The sequence below is a fragment of the Atractosteus spatula genome, chromosome 2, assembly GCF_055471065.1.
Source record: "Atractosteus spatula isolate fAtrSpa1 chromosome 2, fAtrSpa1.hap1, whole genome shotgun sequence".
NCBI classification, from domain to species: Eukaryota; Metazoa; Chordata; class Actinopteri; order Semionotiformes; family Lepisosteidae; genus Atractosteus; species Atractosteus spatula.
The window spans coordinates 55,322,841-55,341,120 of record NC_142707.1 but is presented as its reverse complement, the minus strand read 5'-3'; the positions used below and the strand labels follow the sequence as shown (position 1 = coordinate 55,341,120).

The window sequence follows — 18,280 nt, the reverse complement described above, 5'->3', positions numbered from 1 at the left end:
ATGTCTTAAGAACTTTCTGTAACAGGAAATAAAAAAGGAAATGCAGAAAGTTTGACTGTAGATAGTTCTGCCTACTCACAACCTCATTAGTCGATTATTTGCAGTCCCAGAACCCTCTGAGACCCCAGCTTGTCTGCACAGTGTGACACAGTACTCTAGCAGGAAATCGTGAATCTCTATGTACAGATGGAATAAATCCTATGCATACAGAAGCAATTTTTTTTAGTTACTAAATGAATTTACTTTAAAATGCTAAATTACTTTAGTTACAGTAGTCTTCTAAGCCTACTATGTGTATCAGTTGACTACCATTTCAAGAAAATAGGTTTTAGAACAAGCAGTGAATGTTTCTGGTTTTTTATATGTTTGTTGTTGTTTTTTTTTACTAGAAATAGTGCCTAGGGCCTTAGATATCTCTAAATTATTACAGATTAGCCCTTACCCTGTGTATACTGTAAGAGGGGACAGAGCAAAACCACTTATTCTAAGTGGACAATTAATTGTACTCGTCTCTTGCGGTTTTATTTGGCAGTGTAGTATGATAAGATCCATGTGTACCAGTCAGACAATGCTATGGGTTGTCAGAGTGTGGTGTCTTGTCAGAATCAGGTTTACAGCGTCCACTGACGTCCAAAGGAGAAGGCCGTTATTTATTAAGTTTTCTGTTGCTGCAGGCCGTAGAGCTGTATGATTTTCTGCATGTCTCCTAATGAACCTTTGGTGGTTTCAGAGTCCAAATGGAAGGTTGCTGCCTCCCCAGACAAGAAGAAGGGTGGGGAAGACCTCAGAGGCTCCGAGGGTGAAGACCTGGCGGCACTGCGGAAACTTTGTCAGACCCACCAAAGGTAAGAAGGAGTTCTGCTGCGTGGACTGTCTGGAGCAAGCATGGATACAGTCATCAGTTTGCTATGGAAAAACATTTCCTGCATCCCGAGGCTGAGTGTGTACAAAGACATTGTGTTTTTTAACTAGATTTTCATTTTAGGAAATTAATTTCTCTCCGAACGGTTGGTATACCTCTTTTATTTCGGGTGGTATTAAATAAGTTTATTTGCACTCTGGACAGGACAGTGGCATGGCAGTTAGTGCTACTGCCTCACAGATCTTGGGTCCTCGGTTCTGTGACTGTGTAGAGTTGGCACGTTCAGCCCCATGGTCGTGGGTTCTTGCCAGATGCTCTGCTTTCCTATCACAGTTCAAAGATGTGCTGCTTAGGTTAGTTGATGTCTCTAAAGTGTCGAGTTTGAGTGGGTACTCTAGGATAAACTGGCATCCCATTCAGAGTGCATCCTGCCTTGCGCCCATTGTCTGTCAGAGTTGGGCTCCAGCTCAGTGGGATTGTGTATTGAACTATGTTATTGAGAATAACTGAATGGTAATTAATGATGTGATTTTTATGTGTATTAAAAATCAAATAGAGTGAATGTCAGCCTGTAAAATCCTTGGTGTTTTTTTAAGATATTGTATCCAGACAGTTATAGCTCTGTTTTTGCCTGCAGCTTCCACATTAAAAAATGCATGCCAGGCAGCGAACGTAACACTTCTTACTGTGTAAAACAAGCAAGGAGCCTGGATTTGTCGGTTGTAGAAAACCATACAAAAGTCTAATCCTCAATAAAAAAATGAAACGCACAAAAACGCAAATTGAGATGATTTCGTAACTCCTGGGAAAACTGTATACAAGTTTCAGTCAGCATTAGAAGTGTTTGAAGCTTTTGTGTTTCTTCTTTACCAGCGAGTTAAATTTTTCATCACCCATCTGAAATGCATAATTAGTCGCTGCTCGGAGAGTGTGTTTTTCTTTCCAGGTCTGCTGTATTTATGCTCAGCCAACAGCAAAGCTCACCTCGGGTCTGCAGCAGCCCTCTCTCCCACCTGACAAACACCAGCCCTGATAAAGGCTGCCTTTGTCCCAGCCCTGCTCCTTCAGCCCAGCTTGTTGTGCATCTGATTGTCGCATGTGATGACGATGATTTAAACATATGGTCTATTGCTGTGCTTTAAGCAATTTGAGACAAGTGATAAGGTTTCAACATGGGAAATGTGCTGTGCTAATATTAGATTGCTAGCGGGCTTCAGCCTACCCGCGCTTTCCATTTTCCTTTATTTGCGTAGAGAAAATACCTAAAACGCAGTACTGTTGCAGCGAGTGAAATGGACTCACTTTGTTTCTTCTTCCTCGCAGGCCCGCTGTCAGTGTCGAAAAGGTATGGGGATTTCTTCTGTTGCTTGTGCTTTTGCTTCATTTCCTTTTCACAGATAGAGCACTTTTCCGACTGTGTTACACGTTGAGTTTTACATGTCGTTTTAGGCCTTCGCTGTTGGGAGTATTCTGAAAAACAAGCTCATTACAGGGAAGGTTGCTACAGACAACAACAAGCCCAACTCCAGACTTACTGCAAGCACGTCAGGTAATGTGTTTACCTGTTCTTCCATGAGCTGTGGCACCTAAGAGATTTATCTGTGTGATGCAACATGTAATCAAGTTGTCATTAGAAACATAACTGTGTTCTTCCTGCAAGATGACTGCTTAGGATTTAAAACCATTCGGCAACTCTCAATTCTTTCAAGGTGATAAATTTGGGTAGGCTGGGTCAAATAACTTGAGTTCTGCATGAAAACTGTAAAAGTTTTGTTGCTAACTAATGTCCTCAGTTTTTCCTGTGCGCATTAGTTAGCAGCAAAAAAAGACCAGTTTACAGCACGTTGTGGATGCACTGTAGAGACCTAGCCTTTTTGTTGCTCAGAAGGGGAATTGATAATAAATTGCATTTATATAACAAAGCACACTTCTTTGGGCCTTGCACTGTAAGACAGAGTAATATAAGCTGGGCTGCATGAAGACGCTCGTCAAAAAAGGACTCTCCAGCCCTCAGAGTGATGCGTGATATAACATCTTCGACCACGTTTCCCTGTTCCCACTCTCTTGTTGTGTATCCGTGAGTCGGTCCGCCAGCTCATGAAGCAATTGACCCATTTGAGCCAAGAGCTCGGGGAGTGTCTGTTACCTGAGGTCAGCGAGACAGCCATTGTGTATGATAGGTTTCACTTTCACCGTCCTGTTCTTTCCTGGATAGCCATCTGTCAGCATGGGTATTCAGCTGGCACATCTCTATCTGCTGAATGTCTGCTGGGTGGAATACAGATGAGAACACATGGCCTGTTTCTGTTCTCTAATTTATTAAACAGACAAGAATGCCACTATTATTCTCAACCCACATTTAAAGAGGCAGCTAGTGGCTTGTTCTATGTTGTGTGGGGGAAATCCTTTCAGTGGCTGGGCACATTCCAGTGGGCGGTGTGGCGAGCTAAGGACAGGGATGATTAAAGTGGGTCCAAAGGAGGGGAACCCAAGACAGATGACAAGGCTAGACTATGTTGTTTCATAGCCAGGAATGTAGCCTTTCTAATGACAGCAGTGTGGAGCAGTGGGCAGGGTTCTGGACTGGTAACTGGAAGGTTGTGGGCTCAAATGCCGTGTGAGACATTGCTGTTGTACCCTTGAGCAAGGCGCTTCACCCAGACTGCTCCAGTAAAACACTCAGCTGTACAAATGGGTGCAAATGTAAGTCACTTTGGATAAAAGCGTCAGCCAAATCTATCTGTAATCAAACATCACATCTTACTGACTGTAAAAAGCTTTTTTTATTGCTTATGGCCTTGATTCCTATGTTCCTTTGCTTGTGACAATCCGAGTAACTCAGCTGTTGATGTGGTTGAAGCTCAGGACACAGACAGGAGTGTGTTTCCAGAAGCGGGAATCATTGCCAGGCAGACGGCAATCATTCCCGCACCACAGTCTGAAACCGGAGGAAGTGTCCATAGTGCCACGTGGTGCAGTTGTGATATTAAACTGAAGGGATGAGAGTACAGTGGCAGAACCTTGTGAACAAACGCAGCGTTGAAACCAGGGCGGATTTTGCTCTATATTTTCTTTTAAATCCCTAAAAGTATTTTTAGTGAAAAAACATGAATATTTGGAATTCTGTGAAATTATCGTTTCAATCGGAAAATGAAATGTAAAATCTACTCTAGAACAAACAGCTTTGAAAATCTCTCTGATAATCTTTAAAGCATATAAGATTAACGATAGTAATGTACTGTATCTTCCTTTGTTTTGCATGCTAAACAGAAAAAAGGCCCTTAACTGTAGCTGTTAGAAAGGAAATACTGTAGTTTGACTGCATATGCTGTAGGTCATTAGTACTGGTGTAAACCTATAGCACTGACAAGATGTGTGAAAGATTTTCACACTCCTGAAGAAGGCTCCACAGCCGAAACGTTGTGTTTTCTTTCTTATCTTTTCAGCATGGAATAAACCTATTATTTTTTTAGTTTTATCTGTGACATACTGTGGCATTTACAGTATTGTACACATTTTTTGTATCAGGACCATATCCCAACTCTTGAGTAACAAAAAATGAAATGCCTAAAAATATCTTGAAAGGATTGCTGCCAACAAGAAGTCAAAGATGTTTATATTTTGGTTATCATTCACTTTGCATTGAATTTCTGGTCTACTTCCTTTTGGTAGTTTTTCAGGTCACAAGGATTTTCAGAGATGCTCTGCAAATTGCATAGGTGGTCATTCTGAAAAACCTTTTTCAGAATGTTAGAAATGAAGTGTTCTTAGGTGTTAGTTATCAATAAAACATGGTGAAGTAATGATGATTCATTCTGTACTATTAAAGCTTTAGCATTTGGTGGCCATGATATTTTCACATGACTTAACGGTGACTTAACAGGACAAAGTGCATTATTTAGCTTTATCTGCTTAACTTAGTACAGTAAATGAACAACAGTATGCATTTTGAGTGCTAAATAGATGTACCAAAAAAGTACATTACTGTATCTTTAATGTAAAATTACCTGTGGGCAAATGGTGAGTAAATTCTCGATCTAATTCATCTACTCTGGAAAGAGCAGTTTATGTACATTAAAATCAGCCCATTGTGTGTTAACCTACTATATATCCTGCAGCAGGTTTCCGTAAGCCTTATTTTATACAGTATTTATCGTATGTGGGTTTCTAAAAGGTGAAAATGTCTGAAAAGGGCATTAAAATAACAGCGATTTTTTTTTCCACTGCTGTTACAAATATGAAGTTGTTTTCATCATTTTGAAGGATGGTCAGATGTACTTATAGTGCAAGTGAATGCCTTTAAATAAAACAAAGATTGAAAAGTCCTTTTTTTGTATAGGAGGCGAAAGAATGCATTCCCTGGATAAAACAAAAATATGCTTATTCGTGAAATATGTAAGGATAATTTCCTGTTCCTAAGTTAAATGTAAAAATCTTCTTTGTCATATTGAGACAAAACAAACTTCTGCATTGTTTTTAAATATTAATTTTTTTAAAACAGTCAAAAGAAATTCAGTTCTGTTATGTTTTGAGACACAAGTGTATTCCTGTACATTTATGTAGCACTCACAGAAACGTTGTTTTCAGGTTATTAAGAATATTATTTTATTTAAATTACAATTGCTGTTTCTCTGTGCCTGGTGGCAGTAACACTAGAGATCATTTTAGTGTAATGTGCTAGCTGCCCTAAGTGAACATGAGAGAAAAGAGTTTATTGCAGCGCGCAAGGGAAGCAAACAGGGGTGAATTATTTAACAACTGGAGTCTGTAGTGGATGAGTCATGCAATGATGAATCCTGATCAATCAAAGATCTTTAGAGAGAGTGACAGGGAGGGGCCTGTCAGGGGCTGTAAAATAGAGAGCCACGGTGCTGATTGTGCCTTCTGTCTCCCTTCCTTTCTCAGATAGTGTCACTGAGGCAGTCAAGCAGTTAGTAATGTCGGAAGGAGCCTTCGTTTCTGACAACAGGAGTGAGTTGGCAGGACATGGGGAGCGGGCTATGGAGGACAGTATCCTGTCAGACCACCAGGGGGAGCTGTCGCAACGTGCCGGCTCAGCTGCAGCCCCCAGCACACTGCAGGCCTCAGAACTGATTGGCAGGCCCTGCTCTGACTCTTTGTTTGCTGATGGTGCTGGTGGTGAGGGCAGGCGTTCACAGCCAGCTGCAGTGGCGGCGGCGGCAGAGGCAGGGGAGCTCCCGGGAGATGTGCTGACTGCTGCAGAACCCTCCCAAGAGCGACGCAAGGAGAAGGGGGCGGGGGAGAAGGAGGAGGAGCCTTTGGATTCAGCACAGTGGCTGGTCACCGAGCAACAGCAGGCCCTCCCCGGGCTGGCTGGTCCTGCATTAGTGAAATGTGAGCTCAGACAGCATGAGCATTCATCCTCCAGCAAGGAGCAGGCAGGAGATGGGGATCAGAGCCTGAAGGATAAGGACAAAGGTGCCCCTTTACCTCCCCAAAAGGAGGCCAGGGACCCCAGAAGCACAGAGACAGGGGATGAGCTGCCTGAGCCCAGGGAAATGAGTGAGCTTGAGCAGGGTGAGCCTGGAGAGGTGGAGGAGCTGGAAACAGAAAAGGAACAGAGGCCTGATGAAGACCAGGACATCCAGCAGGGAGGGAATGATGATGAAGAAGAAGAAGAAGACACTCCTGAGGCTGATCCTGTGTCCTTAGAAGATCTGTCGCCTGACTCAGAGGAGGACACAGCTTCCCTGGACACGGAGGGGCTCAGTGATGGCATGTCTTTGCTGGATGACTTAGCCAAGCGCATACAGATTGAAGAGGTAAGGGGAGCTGCTTTCTTCCACATGTTTGCTCTCAGGTGCTTTTTTTAACTGTTCATTAGTGCTTCAAGTCAGTTTCTTTTCTTTTCAGTGTTAACTTATGTGCAATTTAGTTTTCTACAACTAAATAAGATAGACATTTTATCCCAATGTATTCACCTCGCCCTTTATTAATGGCTTAACTATGTCTGAGCTGTAAGATTACAGAGCATAAAATAAGACTCTGCTCTGCGTGATCCTTTTCCACTGCTAATAAGCTACTGGTTCCTTTATAAGACAAACGTCTTGCTGGATTATTCCTGCTTGTTCCCTTATCTTTGAGTAAATTGGAAGTCGAGATGATGTGAAAAATGTCTCCTCCCATCCATGGTTAGTGTATTTCATACAAAAGCTCGCATCTCATGTGCATCAAAGACTCTTGCGTGTTTTCATGGATTAAAAATGTTTCACAATTCCTTCATTATGCATTCTGATTGTAATTCCACATACTGTATGACATATAGAAACAATGGTTTTCCTTTATCAAATATAGGTTACTTCAAAGACAAATGACTTTGAGAAACAGTGCATGACATTTGTGCTCCTATTCAGATTTTCTGTATTACAGTACATAGGATCATAACACTTGGCAAATTGTTAAGAACATAAGAAAGGTTGTACCTGTGACGAGGCCATTCTGCCCATCTAGTTAGTTTTGCTGTTAGTAGCTAATTAATATGAAGATCTCCCCTGCTTCTCTTAAAAGAAGTAATGGTATGGGCAATATTATAATTGGGTAGCTTGTTCCAGACTCCTACAACACTTTGCATAAACACATGCCTTCTGTTCTCATTTTATAAATGTTTTTTTTTTCCCTTAGTTTCCATTTGTGTCTTTGCATTCTTGTTTCACTGTTAAGTCTGAAGCCTGTTTGGTTGACTTTCTAAGTGTTTTTGAGGATTTTAGATACTATAGCATCTTCTGCGTGTAGACTAAAAAGATTCAGTTCTTTTATCCTGTCAGAATAGGAGTTTCCTTTAAACCTGGAAATGTAGCTTGTTGATCCTCTCCAAACTGATTACAGAGCAGCAATCTCTTTTTTTAAAGTGGTGACCAAAATTATACACAATATTCTAATTCAAATCTTACTCATGCAATGTGCAATTTTATCAGTCTTTTATATATAATATAATGCCTATAACTATACATCCTAAAATTCTGTTTGTCTTTTTTTATTGCTTCCCCAAATTGTCTAGAGAAAAAACTAATGTATACATGTAAACTCCTAGGATTTGTGTAGTAATAGCTTCTTCAGGCTCAGTGTTTCCCTTTATATCATTTTTGCTACCAACACTCTGCACTTGTCTACAATAAATGTCATCCATTGGTCAGGGTTTTCCCAGTTTTGAATTTGTCTTAATCTTCTTGAGTTTCTTTTGCTGCTTTTACAGTGTTTGTTAATGCTTTTGGTATCATCTGCTAACTTGACTGTTTTGCCAACTGGGCTAGATCCTAGATCATTGATATACTGTAAATTAGGAAGCACACTGGTCTCAAAAACTGTTCCCTGTGCTACTCCACTGATATTTATACTTTATGTAATGAGATAATTACGTCAAAAAACAAATTCTCATTTAAAACGATGACCTGTATATGGTTATTACCCCCACTGTTGCACTAAGGGTAAAGCAGTAGAAGATTGAGAAGAATCAATTTAATTAATCAATTTAATACCATAAAAAGGACAACACAGAAAAGGAAATCCTTACATTAAGCAAATTCTACTTCAAATTAATATATATATATATGTCACGACCGCCAGCCAGCAGAGATCAACTCGTAAGCGAGCTAATCAGCACCAGCAGCGGGTTATTATTAACAAGCGCCGCCGCACGAGTTAACACACCTGCAATTGCTCTACCGTGCGGCACGCCGGGTTATTTATACCATTCTAACCTGCTTCCCGTTGCTCGGTATCGAGTTAACTTCTCGTAAGCTCTACCTAACGTTTCCCTACCTTTTTGCCTTCCTGGAATGTTGGACTACACCTTTTTGCCTTCCGACTACGGATCTCGCTTTGCCCCTCGGATTGTTTGCTATCAGTGTCTATACCGGAATTACTACCGCTCTCTTTTCGACCTCGATTCTGCCTCACGTTTTGGATTGTTCGCCACCAGTGTCTTTACCGGATTTCGACCTACCTTTTACGCCTTCTGACTACGATTCAGCTCCTAGTTTCGGTTTGTTCGCTTACTTACCTCCCTACGACTCCTGCATCTGCATTGGATCCTTTTCACCTCTACAGAGCAGCGTTACAATATATTCGTATGAGCTCAACATGCAGAAGTTACATAGTTATATTGTCACAGTCAGGTGCCTCAGCCAGTCGCGGCTGGCGTCATCCAAATCGGTGAAGTTGCCGGGGCACCTGAAGCGAGGGCAGGAGTAGAGAATGTGGTCGGCCGTCTGCTCCTTGTCGTCGCCGCATTCGCAAATTGGGTTAAAATTAATTATTACTTGAAGTAACCTCAAATGTATTTCTCGTCACATGCAGATGCCTTCCTGGTGCCATATAGATGCCTTATGCGTACTTCTTATTAGTGTTTCCATAAATGTAGACATTAAACAAGACTTACTGTACTCGTCTACAATTTTGGGAGACGAGATGAGTCCTACATTATCAGTATTCCAATGAATGTATATTAGCCATGTTGGGGGAGTATTCTTTTCAGCCCTTGAATAGCATCTCTTGTTTTCTTAAGTACAATTGCTGGAATAACCACAGGCCTTAGAGATTTGTCTTAAGTGCTTCTACTAACTACAACTAATGTTAATATTTTATATACAGTAGAACTCTATCTTTCCTCTGCTGAAGATGTGTTGTCAGGTTCTTCCTTGATAAATGTGTAAGTGAACTTTAATTTAACACCCCAGCAGTTTCCCTTCCATCATCTAAACTTTTCCCATTAGTATCTCAGACACTTTACTCCTTCCTTTTAATGTTCTTTTCTGTTGTAATACTGATAAAATGTATTAATTTAGCCTCCATCACATTGTTATTTATTTCTGTCTTGTACTTTGTAAAAATCTTTTCTGCCTTTGTTGATTTAATTTACTGGAGTTTTGGTCTGTACACTTGAGGAAAGGCAGTTGTGTTTGTTTCAGGTTGTTCATCCAAGTTGGCATTGTCATCATTATATTTCTTACAGCCAGCACTGACTACAAAGCAAGGAAAGGCAGTAAATTCGTAAATAACATTATCATTGCTGTCCTGTATAATCACCTCTCATTTCTTTCTGCCTCACACGCACATCCCTTAATTTCTAACAGGTTTGTAAGAACACTTTCTAACGAACCTGTTTTTCTTAACTTCGGTAAAGAAGTTGACAGCACTTTACAAGGTACACATTTGAAAGTTACAAATCGGCTTGTAACCATTGCTGTTTGGTTTATTCTTATATCTTGATATTATTGCAAATAATACTTGGCATTAGGCTTAATCTTTGTAAAACTTGATAGAAATTCAGTATACTGTATGTTTACTTTGCTTTCAAGTTAATGTTCATACTAGTTTCTTGAAATTATCCAACCGTAGTTTCTAATATTTGGAACTGTAGTTAGTTAAGAATTTTGTTTTTAAATCTGCTTCTGGAGATATGGAATCCTCATGTAGGAGCCTCCAGTACAGCTATACGTTTCTTAGGCCCTGAAATGAAAGATCAAATCAAACTCTTTGTTTTTCAACATAAAATATTTAGAAAATTGTGTCCAATGTACTAAAAAATAAAAAAAGGTTAATTGTAGACTCCATAGGAGTTTGATGTGAAATAGACTCCATTAAATTTCATGTTTGCTAGGGAAAAAGAATGGGAATGATCCTATTATTTATGAGGTGACAGATAACATTATTATATTTTGGTGGTTTCTACAGCTGCTTTGCTTCAAAATCTCCCTCTTAGTGTCCCACTGAGTCAAGTTCTCAGGGAGAGTGTGGCACTAACATTCCTCTAAAGCCCATGTGTGGCATTTTCTGTGGGGTATCACTTGAACTTCTTGATTTCAGGGCTAAAACACATCTGGGGAAAAAAATAATAATAAATGCACCCTTTTCTAATTCAAAATGGCTTTGAAAAGCACTTTGTTTAGGATTAGTCAGGTGATGTTGTGAATTAGTCATCTGGATTGTTGAACTGTAGAAACAGACCGCCCTGCCAAATATATATTAAATATCATATAAATTCCAAATGCTTGCAAAAGCTTAGAAGCACAAAGTGATGAGCCAATACTTACAGAATTATCATATGGAGCATATTGGATAGTGGATTTCTCTGCTAAAACGTGGTCTTATTTGTAAATACAGTATCTTGATACAGAGCTCCCATATTTATGTTTTAATATATTGTTTGTAAAACTAACGTGTTTTATGTATTCTTAATTTCTTTTTCAGATGTGTCCCAGAGCAATAAATTTAATGTTTCTCCCATCTGAAAACCTGCAAACTTTCAATGGATTGAAAACAGATATCCACTGTAAAAACAATTTATAACTATAATGTTAATCGGAAGTCACTATTTATTTATGTGGCTATAGATGTGTGCCAGTGAAACTTTTAAAACTCCCTAAGACCAGGATCTGTTTACAGTAAATGTCAAGTTTTAAATTACACTTCTGTTTGTGAGAGTCGTCCTGTCCTTTGTAATATGAAATACTTTTTTACTTTAAAAATGAGATGAACAAAGCTATTTTATACAGATGAAGGAATGCACAGTTTCTTTTCCAATTTTATAAAGCTATGTTAATAGCTTTGGTTTTCATTTAAAATAAAGTTTACAAATGGATCATTTATGAGACTTTACATCCATTGAATCATTGTAAATATTATGGAGTTCTCTGGCATTTGGCTGATTGTATCTAGTGGAAAATACAATGTAAATGAAAGTCAGAAAAAGACAGGAACAAACAAAAGGTTTGATAATCACATTATGATCCACAGATGATCACTTCTCTGTCTAGTCTGCTGGTCTTCAAACTAATTTGACAATCTGCACTGAAGAAATGGCTTATAGTGCCTGTTCACCTGACTGAGAGCAAGGTTACTATTTTAAAATAGTAACTACAGTATTATGTAGTACATACATTATGATCAAATACAGCTCCGGGACCATTTTAAAATGAGCGAGCCCAACAGTAGTGGAACTGCGCCCATGGCATAAATATCAGTCTTTTGTATGAATCTCTACATTAAGATGGGGACACCAAGTACAGGTGTGTTTGTGTTATAGTTAATCCTGCCATTTTTGAAAAGGTAACCAGCTCCTTTTAAAAAAAAATGTAATGAAGATACTGATCAGAGAGGTGTTTGTAACAGTAATGACTGATCAACATGTTCTCCTATTTCCAGGAAAGCTGTAAAACCAGTGAGTATACAGTGCATATTGTCTACTAAAACTTTTTTATGATCCTGCTTTTGCTTCTGAGCATATAAATGTTTATCACTGAATTCAGACAGAGCACTGGTTGAGATGGCATGGCACCAGTACATTTTCATTACAGTTATACAGTTACAGTTTTAAATCCAGTTACTCTGGGTTACATCCATGAAAAGATCCAGCTTTAATAGTAAGCCTTACATAATTTAATGCACTTTTCTTCTGTTAGCAGAGGAACATTAGTTTGTATTAGTGATACAGATATTACTTACAATATACTGAGTCCTGTGTAGGGTACGTACAGTATATGAAAAGCAATATTTGAATCCAGACTCCAAAGCATTAGGGTAAGGAAATAGTCAAGGGTGATGTGTATTTGTACCGGTTAATGTCTTGTGGGGCTGGAATCTGGTGAGGCCGGGTGGGTGTCAGCAGCTCTGCCTGCTCTGTGTTGACAGTGAGGTTGGAAAACCTCTGCTGCCACAGACTTCCTCTCATTCTGGGGTTGCAGCAGTAAGGTGTCAACCAGGAACACTAGTTAGTGCATATAACCTTTGTACAGCTTGTAACGTAATAAGGTACAAGGTAAGGTAATAGTCCTTGTTATCTCATTTCCTTGCTTCACGTGGCACTGAAAGGAGCACAGACTGAAGAAAGCCCTGGACTGTATGCTTTATGCAGCCTCATGAAAGGCCTCATGGTTCGGTTTCAGACCTGGACTATTTCAAACTGGTAGAGTTTGATCTGTGGGCATGAAAGGTTTCCATCTAAATTTGGTCAAGCTTTGTTGGGGAGGAGAGATAGGCACCTATTGTGTGAAATGTTTACAGGGAGAGTATGTGACATTTCAGAGAAAATGGAATATGTTGTCCAAACCTTTATTGCACGATGCATGACAATCTTCATGTGGATTCTAAATACAGATGCAAGAGTCTCTCTTCCTCCTAATCACAACATTTATGTGAACGCAAGGGATTGACCGATTATAAACTCTTCAGATTGATTGAGTGAAGAGCATGCCTGGTACATGAGCTTTGGTATGTTCTTGTTTGTTCTCTGAAAATGGCCTTTTTGTAACAGATTAAACCTCTTTTCAGACCTGTGGCATCTTGTATCCATATACACTCACCCACAGCACTGGCTGGGTCATCAGCTGGACAAGGGTATCCTTGGGTATCCAGAGGTATTTTGCTTGCCAGGCACTTATGAAACTGATGGGCAAAGGCTGAGAGTCACAAGAGTGCAGCATTGCATCACTGTCCTGTGCTTCATAAGGCAAATATCGCCACACCAACGCATCAAACCCAAATGTCAGTTCCCATTTCAAGGGCAAATATCCCAAGGTAGGTTCTCCTTGTAGTGCTTAAGAAAAAGAGATCTCCAGCTGTAATGTAGTAAAAAAATAGTCCCTCTATATCTTACCGAAAGTGTGGAACCCATGGAGGAGAAGGAGGAATGTTTTATTATTGAAAAATTAGTGAAAAGATGGAAGGTTATCAGGGAAGTCTGAGGAAGTGAGCAGGAAAAGAATTGTCTTGAATAATTGTTTGTATCTCATCAAGAACAACTTAGGCAATATTTTCAAAATAAATTCTGAAGTCTGTGGGGGAAAACGCGACCGTGAACGTCACGCTAATGTTCACTATTGTTGGTCAAGTGCGCAGGCATCAAGGGGTGTGTCAAAGGGGAAGGTGGAGTCACACAGTGCCACATGATGCGCTTATCCATGATAGGATTTAGCAAGCGTATAGCATTTTGCCTTTATTTGCACTGTGGTAGCACAAGGGTTATAGCCAGAGCTTCACTTCACTGTGAAAAATTAATGCCTGTTCAGAGAATGTGTTAAAGGCGTCAGGGATACAGAAATGGAAGGGAAGGATGTGACATGCTCAAAAAGCAAAGCAGATCCCAAAAGCTTCTGATGAAGAGAGCCACAACTTACCAGGCACATTCTGGGTTTAAGTGCCTTTGTTCCTTACAACTGATGTTACAGTGACCTACACAGCAGGTTTTCTGCAGCAATTTGTTTAACCACCATGGTTAAGGTCTTCAAGGTGTGCACCAAAACCAGTCTTCCAGAACTCATCTAAGAACCTAAAGTTAAAATCCCTTACCTCTGATTATGGTAGGAAGCCCACTTGAGCGTGAGCAATGATTCTATACAAAGAGACTATAAAGGCAATACAAAAGGGTCCAAAAAATTCAGAGTACTGTATTATTTTAGGATTAATATTGACTATAGGAAATTGTTTCATAGCATGTATTACAGATTATGGGTGTTGTGCTTTGTCTTGTTTTCTTTTCCTCCTGGAACCTTTCCATTCATGTTTTAGAGCCAAGCTGCATGACCCTATTGCAGCTGAAATGATTTGGTAATTGGTGTGTGCACAGCAGTTGGTTGCAATTAGACAACAATGCCAAATATGGGCTTGTCTTGAGATTTGTGGAATCCAGCCACCATCAGTGAGGTTGACGTCATTACAGCTGCAGATTTTAGACTGATAAGAGCATAATGCTAAGGACCTGTCTTTTCCTGAAGACTGCCTGCCAAGGAGCTATAGGGTCAAAGTATTATTTTCTGTTCAAGGATTAGTTGTCTGAAACAGTATTTATTTAGTAATAAGTACATTTGTGAATCGCTGGATTCAGATCTTCTTGCAAAAACAAAATTGTTCTGACTTAAGTAATAGGAGTGGGTGATGTTGATCCCTTGTTAGTCCTGCGTCAGATACTGTGTGCACAGCTGCTGATATTCACATTCTAATCTATAACACCTCTTCCTAGAAAGGAAACTTTATTATTTTAGCCAGAGGGTTCATGTTCACTGCCGTTTATGCAGAGTGTATGGCAAATGTTTCTAAAAGAAACATTCAGAAACCACTTGTTTTTTTGTCAGATGCAAACCTGGTGAAGAACAATACAGGCATTTTATTTATAGGGGCTAACTGATCGGTACATCTGCAAAGATCTGCTTTTTGTTCTTTTTTTTTTTTTACTGAACTTAATCCTCCTCCTTTCTCCTGACCCCTCACAATGCTTTCTAAAAGTGCCCGTGCCTCGAGTGCAGGTCTACTGCACTGTAAATTCAAACCCTTGACAGCAAGGGGCAAAAGACAATAATGGATCAAGACCCTTTCAGGACTGAACAGCTCCTATTTCCTGAGCTAGCAATACTGTAATTACCAGTGTTTCCATTAGCTGCTTCCATGCCATTGACAGGCTTTTAGAGAGTGCACCATAATTTATAAGATTCCTAGCACTGTGTCACATAAATGGAAGCAGGAGGAGGGGCTGGAATATGTTATGAGATACTAAAGATGCAAGGGTAGCCAGGGAGACGTTTAATAATACATGAAGCAGCAAGCTCTGTAAGTAGTCGTTTGAATTAGTGCTTTTTTAAATTGCTTTCCCTTTCTGTGTGCAGTCACGGACTGCAGCAGTTTCTAATGTAGCTACTGCTGTTGATTTGAAGTGGAAGGACAGCAGTACACACACCTTTTTACCTTGTGTTTCCCTGTAGATAGTATATCACCATTAAGAAATCTAGAAGAACGTTATGTTTCATTTTTTTATTTAAGCATTTTTTAAATAATGACTTTGTCTCTTGTTTTTGATTTTTACGAATGGCAGTTGGTAAAATTAGATATCTAGCCATAATATCTTTTTCATGACTGTCTACAATTTCACAGCAGGCCTCTATTTCCGGCCTTCTTCAGAACAAAATAAAAAGCTTTGTTTAGAAAGATGTTGTTTATGGACCTGTTCTCTGTGGTGTCATCAGGGCAAAAAGGAAACCATGACTAATGCTGGCTGGAACTGCAACCAACTGTTTTTTGAGCTGTGGACACAAAAAAATGCACCAGTATACTACAGGAAGCTTTTTTTGCAGAAACATATCTTACATGAGACTGATGTTAAACTAGAGACAAAGTCTGTCATTGAGGCCTCAGTTATTATCTCTGGATCTTCCTGGAATATGATAATTGGTTCATTCTTCTCCTGTTGAGATAGAAGTGATTATGGTGGTCTTGTTACTAAACAAGTAATGCTTTACAATTACAGCAGTAAACGGTACCTGCAATCTACAGTATATACAGTACCTATAATACCAAAGCACTTTACAAATGAAGATATACAGTAAATGCTACCTGTAACCTATATGCCTCTAATACTTGAAATACTAGCTCTAACCTAATTACCTATAATACCTACAGTAAAATGCCTTACATCTAACACTTGCAGTATTGTAAGTAACACTCTACCCGAATAAACCGTCCTAACTTCACAACAATAATATAATCTACAGTAAATGGTAGATTAAGATAATCTGTAAAATTAGATTAGATATGATCACTTTATTGGCCATAAACTGTGCAATTTCTTGTATTAGGAATTTGTCTTTTCACATACCCCAATTTGCTGTTCATGAGACACACAGACAGGGAGAGAAGCTTGGGGTCAGAGCGCAGGGTCAGCCATTTATACGGCGCCCCTGGAGCAGTTGGGGTTAAGGGCCTTGCTCAGGGGAGTGGGATTCCTCTGCGGGCCGAGGAACCAGCAACCTTTTAGCCACAGGCGCAGATCCTTAGCCACAGAGCCACCGCATCGCACCTACTAAATTAAAGATAATTTTATTAGGTGCATTCTCAGTTGGTGGTTAGTCTGTAGTACAAGCCCTGGTGATCTAATCTACTGAACCGTGGATAACTGTTCCTACTATCATGGACATAACCTAAATAATAATATTTTGCTGTGGACCCTGTGCAATCCCTGACTTTATTATGGAGTTTGTGTTTCTTTTTCATAGATCAGTTTTTATAATATTGCAAATATCCTAATGAAAATATGAAAAATAGAATGGAAAATGGTTTCCTGTTACTGTTGGTCTTGAGCAACTGTGTGCATGGAAAAGAAAAATGCTTTCCTTGAGTAGTCCAGCTCTGGCTATACTCCCACCAAGTGGTTAAAAGCTGTCAATGCAGGTGTTATGAGTTACTACAGCTAGAGTACAGATGACAAATTTAAAAAAAATAAATGTTCTAAAGAATTCAAGTAAAATGTATTTTCCAGACTAGTACATGGAATATATCAGTTTTACAAGTATTAAACCGAGACTGTAAATAAGAGGTAGTTAGGTAGTGTTGCAGCTTAGAGTCTAATATTTCATCGCTACCATTATTCAAGGATCCCAGATTTTGGACCTCAGCATCTGGCTGGGACACCTGTCTCTGTTCCAAACGAATACCCTTTTATTTTCCAGCTTTGACCCCTTACCCGTCTTTAACTACTGAGTGTTAAATAGGCACTTAAGTGAAATCTCCTCTTCGTCTCCTTTGATATAGACCGAAGAGATTTAGTTCCTTTAATCTTGATCTCTCCATATACTGTAACACTATTCCTCTAGGCCAGAATCATTTTTGTTTCTCTTCTTTGAGCTCTTTCTAACTTTTTAATAATTGTTGATATAAATGAGGAATACTGATGGACCTAAAACATATCCCTGTAATACTCTGCTGCATACATCAGTTCAGTTAGTTAGTTTTTCCTTTAGATGACCCAATGTGTTCTATTTCTTAGGCAGTTCATGATCCGTTGTATGCATTACCTTGAATACCTATGACTTTTAATTTGATAAGTGACCTGATCAAATCTGTCAAATTAAATATCACATCATAGTGTGATGGTAACAACACTATTTTTAGTATTATGAATTGCTTGCTTGCTTGAAGAATTTTACCATGTTAATCAAAACCTTCACTTTCAGAATCTATGCTGACTCATTGAATGCTATTGTTGTGTGAGCATTCTTTAAGTATTGCTCCATGAATTTGTCAATAACATCACCATTAACATAGAGCTCTGGTTGTTCTATAGTTTACTGTTTTGTGCCCCTTTTGAATTTGTGTTACATTTGCTATTCTCCAATCTATGCGTACCACTCCCATCCCACAGGAGAGTTTAAAATATTCTAGATCCTAGGGTTCTGTGAATACCATTCCTCATTTAATGCAATGGGTATTTCAAGATGGGAAAAAGACCATCAGGCTGTGACAAGTTCTTAGCTATCATAGCTTCTGTAAAAGCTCAGTGTCATTTAAGTTAACATTACTCAATACGGACGGACTACTCTTTCTATAATATTGTGCAAGCTAATGGAGTCTTCTCTTGCTAAAATATTTATTGTATGAAATATTTTGCAAGTTAAATGTTTACTGTTTCTTTGTTAC

The 18,280-nt window shown here is 39.3% G+C and overlaps 1 protein-coding gene across 7 annotated transcripts in view; it reads left to right on the top strand.

Annotated features, from left to right (window-relative positions):
- Window positions 1-18,280, top strand: part of cnsta (consortin, connexin sorting protein a) — a 53,644-nt gene that overhangs the window by 30,710 nt on the left and 4,654 nt on the right. For 4 of the 7 annotated variants that reach the window (XM_088906540.1, XM_088906514.1, XM_088906532.1 and 1 more), the window contains 6 exons: window positions 731-845; window positions 2,186-2,207; window positions 2,312-2,411; window positions 5,768-6,645; window positions 12,026-12,041; window positions 13,151-13,396. In XM_088906540.1, coding sequence (XP_088762666.1) covers window positions 731-845; window positions 2,186-2,207; window positions 2,312-2,411; window positions 5,768-6,645; window positions 12,026-12,041; window positions 13,151-13,396 — 1,377 coding nt within the window. Of the gene's footprint in view, window positions 1-730; window positions 846-2,185; window positions 2,208-2,311; window positions 2,412-5,767; window positions 6,646-11,071; window positions 12,004-12,025; window positions 12,042-13,150; window positions 13,397-18,280 lie in introns of those variants that run through there. The other 3 variants (XM_088906548.1, XM_088906521.1, XM_088906549.1) reach the window with 2 other exon arrangements.